General features: G+C 26.7%; 1 protein-coding gene across 1 annotated transcript; it reads right to left on the bottom strand.

Annotated features, from left to right (window-relative positions):
- Positions 1-1,061: 1,061 nt before the first annotated feature.
- LOC136982047 (receptor-transporting protein 3-like) lies at positions 1,062-6,593 on the bottom strand. Its single transcript, XM_067278479.1, has 5 exons — positions 6,445-6,593; positions 6,267-6,379; positions 5,211-5,358; positions 2,428-2,595; positions 1,062-1,787 (listed from the first exon to the last, which is right to left on the bottom strand). The coding sequence occupies exons 2-5, from the start codon at positions 6,371-6,373 to the stop codon at positions 1,632-1,634; spliced, it is 579 nt and encodes a 192-aa protein (XP_067134580.1). The 5' UTR covers positions 6,374-6,379; positions 6,445-6,593; the 3' UTR covers positions 1,062-1,631.
- Positions 6,594-7,331: the final 738 nt, after the last annotated feature.

The following is a 7,331-nucleotide window of genomic DNA, read 5'->3' as shown; positions in this document are numbered from 1 at the left end:
TGAAAACAGATGATTATTTGGAAATCAGAATTCGGAGAAACTCATAAGTTTAATCGACGAAGAGTGAATTGGACTGTTAAGAATTGGCAAAGAAGGTTCACAATTGTCCAGCTTGAACAAATTATGTTGTCGATTTTACAAGATTTTTCCGTAAAGTTTAAAATGCTAGTAATTTTTGCGGGACAATGTGTGCATTTACTGCATTTGATATTTTATTTGTGATTAAACGAAATAAAATCAATTAAATTGTATTAATAAATCTAATTTTCTTTATTTTGATCTTTAAAGTCACATCTTGTCCTATATGCCAGATCGTCTTATATGCCAGTAAATACGGTAATTTTATTTTTTCACTTCAAAAAATCAAAATATCTGATATTTTGTTAAAGAATAATCGTTTTTCTGTTTGGACCAATAAATATTTTATTTCATTTGTTTAGTAAAAAGTTATATGGTACTTGTAAACAAACACTGTTAACAGGATATTTTGAAATGATGTAGGGTGGAATTTTATGATGCATTCAAATTAAATATAATACTGAAATATTTTAAAATAACAATCAAATATTTCTAACATTACAGAAATTTCAATATATTTATTTTAAAATGTTTATCTAATGTTGAATATGGCACCCATTTAAATAGAAAACAGTTGAAAATTTCCGCAATTGTTTAAAATATTTATTTCAGTCTATTTAAAATTAAAATACACGCGATGCCCTTCACGATAAAATTGATTGACATTCTTTAAAATTTCTTTCATTCAAAGTTAGTAATTTTTTTGTAATTTTCAACTAGGAAGAAGATGAAAAATCCGTTTACTTAAATACTTCTTCTGATGAGAAAAGGAAAAAATAGCCAAGTATGTAGTTGATGTAACATTCACCATTGTTATCTTTCTGTCGTATAATTTAATTTCTGTAAGTCGGACAATAGTATTGTCCAGCCAATTATCCATATAGAAGATAACACGATTAGTGTCGCCAAGTTAAGTCTGATTCCGTCTTCCAAGGACGATACTTTCAAAAAACAAAAAGAAACGATTTCAAACGAACCCCAACAAAATTTGTAAAAATATTTTATTTTTTTCTAAACGATATATTACAATTTAAATTTTATATATATATGTGTATGTATATATAATTAAAGGCACGATTTTTTTGTTTACAAAGTTTAAAGGGTGTTTCACAACCTTAGTTATAACTCAGTTGCCCTTTAAATAATATAAACATGATAATAAAAACTAATAATAATTATAATACTAACCCACAATTTTTTTTTAAATATTAGAAAGAAAAACCTTTATTGGTCCTCGCTAATAAATTGTTAAAAAGAGTTTGGATTATATTTCGAGATATACGTCATGCGGTGTTATTTAATGAATATAACCCGACATACTGCATAACTTAGGTGTGTCACAACACTCGAGATAATACCTGTACAGTTTCTATAGTATTGACTATGTACGTGCGGCATGTGACCATGCATTTTATGCAATAAACAATGACTAGTCTATTTTTAAAACGTTTCGGAGGACCAAATTAAGTAGGAAATCGTTTTGTTTTAAAGAGTTGTCGGGTATTTTTTTTTTTTTTAGATAAACAGATTTTTCAGAAGAAAAGATCATGGTGTTACCTCCTCTCTGCACAAACACCGTCTTTGCAAGCTTGACATAAATCGCTATTATGTGGATTCCTGGGTTTTCCTGGTCGTCTGCTCTTGTGTATCGGCGGTTGGTGAAATCCATAAAATACCTGTCCTACTCGATTGTAGATGTTGACTAATACCTGCAAAAAAAGATTAATTTTTAACACTTAAATGTTTGTAAACAATATTAAAAATGCCGGAAGTCGGTAGCGACTTATTAGTATGCGGTGCCATATAACCGTTTTCTACACACCTATTTGCAAGTTTCAAAATGCAGTTAAAGTTTAATGCATTTCAATTACTTTTCGTATTGTTTTTCAAATTAAAATCTCTAAAAATGCTTTTAATAAAATCAAAATATACTTGAGAAGTCGTTTAGTAGAAATCAAATCTTTTCTACTTCCAAGCAATCATCTTAAATGCAAAACTTGAAAATATTCGAAAACTGCATAGTTTTTATTTGAAAAAAAAAAAAACAATATATGTACACACCTACGTACTCTTATTTACAAATCGGAAATTCTAATTAAATATATTTAGCATTAGAATATAAACTAATTATTACTCTCATGCAATACACATCCAATTACATTTATTTCTCTCTGCATTATGTACTAATGATGATGTATTCAAGTTATTCAAAAGTGTCCATCTAATTTCGACCTCGTGCTGTACCGGAAAATGTTACGAAAGCATTTAATTTTCTCTCTCTCTCTCTGTATTCTTACAGTATCTACCTGTATATAAGATAAAAAGACTTAAATTTACATGAATACTCACTTTAACAACTTCTTCCGGATACCACATTGCGGGTTCGTATCTGTCTCCTTTACAACTTTCGCACTGTTGACCAAATAATTTAAATAATACCATACCCTGCCCGTTAGGAAATAATTTAAACCAGAAAGCAACTCTTCCTTTCATAGAAGTCCATCCATGACCACAATCCTACGAATGAAAGAAAAAGCGTTGAACTCTATTGCGATATTTCATATGTGTTGCATCAAAAATATTCTTGAATTTAATAATATCTATATTGGCACATACTAATTTGGTAAAAATAATTTAAGTAATTCTAAGATAGGAAATATTGTTCATAAAATTTTTGTAAGAATGATATAAATTTGATTACTTTCACATATATATGAAGATATATAAGTATACCCACATCCTGTTATGAATTATATTATTAGTTGGGATCCACCTGAAGAAATTTCTTAAGGATACAAACATTATTACCTTCATGCGAAAAATCCAAATCCATAGACGAATTATGCATAGTAAATCTCTCTTAATTAATAATAGTTTATAATTTTTATGTATTATTTATTTATTGACACTAGTATCCATACAACTAACAATTTCTATGTATTAGTGAATTTTATTTCCTTTTCCTTTAATGGAATTTCGATATTTAGAAAAGAGAAGGAAAAAAAAAATTGAATAAATTTTTATGTTGAAATTTAAAATATTTACTTTAGAATATAATACAAAATATTTTAGTTATAAAAGAAAAAAATTCGAGAAGTTCCATAAAAGTATGTCAAAACGTTACGGCAATTTCGTGACAAATGAGTTTGCGATATTACGTAATGCTGTGTCATGCTGTATTTCGTATTTACATCATCCATGGATGATAGGAGATAATTTTATATTTAAATATTATAAAAGTAAAAATATTTTCGTATTTTTCCTATCTCATGCAGTAGACTAAATAATTGTTTTATGCAAATTTTATAACGAAAATAAGGAATGTTAAAACATATTATTATTTAAAAATAAAAATATTTTCAATAATTTCAAAAATATTTTTAATTTTAGGATAATTTTGATAACAATTGCTTAAAAAAATTAAACGGAAAATTTCCATTGTAATTACATATGATGATAAAAGTAATTTTTAAAACATATTAATTTTTTTTTAATTTAAACGCGTTCTTAATAATTTAAATGATTTAAAAATATAACTAAAAAATTATTTTAAATATATAAGTAAAGAAAGGAATTTCCGTTAAAAGGATACATAGGTTTTAGGTTTTTTTTTTTTAATCGTAATAAATAAACTGTGGATCGTATTATATTTTTCTTGTGAAATTCTCATTCTATGTAAATAAATCTGGAGTTAATAACCTTTAAAAATAACAATTTTAATGATATTTACATCCTTTTTTGACATAAAAATATTACTATTTTTTAGTATATTTAATGTTATTTTAGATGAAATTCTTATTAAAAAAACTACGTTATGTAATTAATCAGCTTAACTATGAATATATTTTATCTTTTGAAAATAATATAAAATTGGATATATTAAAATTTAATATTTACTTAAAATTCAAACAGATTTTCTGCTTTATCAAGTCTTAAATTTAGTGATAAGGAAGGATTGTTCCAGTCGGATAGCATCAATTTGTTAAGTAGAATAGCATTAAGTCGTTAGATCATCCAGTTAAAAAGATATAAAGTTATATATTTAAATGAAAACTTATGGATGTTCCGCTCGAAGGATCGTTACTTCATCAATGTAGCAGTAGAAGGATGTTATTAAATATTTAAAATTTTTATAAAAAACCCGAAAATAAAAAAAGATTATATATCCAACTGACGCAAAATTAGTTGTTCTGCAGGAAATAATAGAATATTATTAATATAGTAACAAGGGATAATAAATATTTTCGACAACAATGATTATTGTAGATAAGACCTTGAGGTCTCATCTTCAATAAATATTAGTTGTAATGCGGATAAATATTATATATATAATTTAAAAAAAAAAAAAAACAATTTCAAATTTCCAAATTTTAGTTTCACTTCCGCATTATCTTCTTTTTTAACACTTTCCTAAAGTTTATTGCTGTAATATTGTTATATCTTTGTAAAGCATATCTACACTATAATAAAAATCTAACTGCACTTTGGTCCTTTGTAAGAACTTAATTTTTTATGGTGCTATATATATTATAACTTACATTCTAGCTTATCACTTACACTGACCCGATTGTTTATTGTCATAAATACTTCATTCACTTCGTTTTGCTTCTCATAAGTAAGGTGTTTTAAAATTAAAAAAATTGAATTTAATAAATTTTGACTACTGGAAATTGTTATCAATAGCCTTAGATACGAAGTAATTTTTATAAATTTACGAATTAAAAGCACTTATAATACGCGACAAGGTGATGACAACAAAGTTTTTCTAACAAGATGACGAGTAAGTTTAATAAGCGTTTATTCGAGTAGAAGTAAATAATACAATAAATATTACGCAATGTAATAAGAAAGAATAGATTATAATAATTATTTTGTAAAATTAGGTTAGTGTTATAATGATTCCTGTTACTCAATAGTCGAGTAACGATGATCAGAAGCTGAAATGAAAGGTAAAATGGACAATGTCCATTCGGGTCAATGTTTTCGATTATATTTTAAATTTGGCCTTTTTCTTTTTTTTTTTGTTTTGATTTTAATGCTTGGTAATGATTATGTGGCATTATCGAAGTGTCTTTGCATGACACTTCTTTATTACTCGATGCTGACTAAACAGATTTTAAGCGTATACTTACATCGCAGCAGAAACGCACTTTAGCTGAATCTACAAAGTTGTGCCAAGGTCCGATTGGTCGTCCTGAACTCGGCCAAAGTGACCACAAATGCGGTAAATATTGCGAAAATAAATTATGGAATTCTGTAGTCCATACTTGTTCCATTCCACTATAAAATAAATGATCCAAAGATTAAAATGCATGTTGCATCTATATAACTGAAAAAAATTAAAATTGTTACCGTTAAAATGTGCAGGATCTTTAAGAAGATTCATAATTTCTATTAAATCTCGCTTATAGTAATATTATATTTAATTTTAAATGTTATAAGCAAATAGCTGGGGCTATGATTACTCTAATAATGAGACTATTTTCTGATGTATTTCTTAGATAATTTGCTCCATTTTAACGTTGAAAAAATTATTTTTTAATGATTTATTTTCTATGAAACTCATCGAAGATTACGCACTTAATTTCTTCTTATACAAACTCATTGTTTTTAGTATTAGATAATAAAAATTTAACTAAAACTTTACACAATAATCAGTAAGCAAATTTTTAAAAAGCAAGTTTCATCTTTACTTATTTTTTAAAAACTATTTCTCCATGCTTTATGGATAAATCCGTGAGTCTGTAGAAAAATAAACATGAAGCAACACAAAATAAATCTTAAAATTAAATAAGTGAAATTAAGAAAATAATAAATAATATTTTTAAAAAATGTAAAGATGAAGAATCAGATTTAACAAAAGATGAAGAAATAAACCAAAAACGGAAAAAAAGGTGTCAGAATGTCGGTGAATTTGGTGGAAGAATTCCATCATATCCTGTTGCAGACCCACTTTAGCTTAGTATTTACTCGAATGAATTTACCATAAAAGCTTCTAAAAGTACGGAAGTACACATTTTAAGAATTAAACACTTTTATTGAATGAAAGCACGCGTGACATATTTAACATTCTTTCACACATACGAGATTCTCAAGTAAAAGAGCATGGTTATTTCTGTACGGGCGCTTCGTTTAATTACAAACATACTTTAATAGGAAAAAAAAAATAATTAAAAAAATAAACTTACTACGATTGCTTCCATACGGGTATAGGTGTAAGTGGGCAAACTGGTAATTGCACGGGATATAAACTATGCGTCGTACATGGGACTACGGTAGTTCCGCACACGACCATTTTGATCTGTGAAGTTTAAGTAATATTATAGAATTTTAAGGTGCATTAAATTCCGAATAACACAGACCTACCTTATGCCGTTGTCACACCTGTAGGTACTTTTCCACTTCTGTTTTTCTATGGAGACTTACTATAGTCTACCTGAACTCACCTTGTAAGCGATTGGCTGTTGATCAGTGTCGAGTGTAACCATCTTGTAACTGATACGATGGACAATACACGTGACTAACGGACCGTGTTTCTTTGCGTAACAAAAGTTTTTTAAACACGAATGAATGACAACCTTCACTAGTTTTTTTTATTTTTCTTTTCTTTTTTTTTAGTTTATTACTCGTTGCCTTACTTATACGAGGAGTACTTCATTTCAAAATTGATTTAAATTTAATAAAATGGGTCTCTAACATTAAAAAATACATAAATTGTAGAATTTCCTAGTTTTATTGCGAATTTTTTAAAGTATGTTTTACCCAATTATCAAAACATTTAAAAGAAAAAAAAATCCATATAAAGTGAGTTTTAATCATCCGTAAATGTATAACGAGTAATGGTATGGCTTGCAAAAGAGTAACTCTCATTATATACTTTTTTTCTTAAATAAAAAATAATATATATGTGGGATTATTAAATTTATGCTTAAAAAGTGAAAGTGATCCATGCATAAAATTTATTTGAACAGCTAACGTAATTTTTTTTTATTTTTTGAATGGATAAAAGACATTTTGAATCGCACTGTAACATTTCTCTATACATCTCGTGTCAAAATGATTGAAGAAGTTACCTGTTTTGAAAAAAATAAGAATAAAAAATTAAAATAATGAGTGTCAAAAGTTAAATAATTCTATTTTATTGAAAAAATGCGGAAATATACTGATAAATAGATCTTTTATTAATTTTTTTTAAGGTTCGTTAAAATAAAAGATTTTTGTCTGTCCTATTACATTTATTTCTAGAATTTAAT

The sequence above is a fragment of the Centruroides vittatus genome, unplaced genomic scaffold (genome assembly GCF_030686945.1).
Source record: "Centruroides vittatus isolate TY-2023 unplaced genomic scaffold, ASM3068694v2 contig_1168, whole genome shotgun sequence".
Taxonomy (NCBI): Eukaryota; Metazoa; Arthropoda; class Arachnida; order Scorpiones; family Buthidae; genus Centruroides; species Centruroides vittatus.
This window is presented reverse-complemented; position numbering and strand designations above follow the sequence as displayed.

Coding starts and splice junctions, on each gene's coding strand:
- LOC136982047 (XM_067278479.1), bottom strand. CDS start 6,373: ATGGTCGTGTGCGGAACTACCGTAGTCCCATGTACGACGCATAGTTTA. Junction 5,359..6,266: donor CCCGTATGGAAGCAATCGTA/GTAAGTTTATTT, acceptor TTTATTTTATAG/TGGAATGGAACAAGTATGGA. Junction 2,596..5,210: donor AAGTGCGTTTCTGCTGCGAT/GTAAGTATACGC, acceptor TTTCATTCGTAG/GATTGTGGTCATGGATGGAC.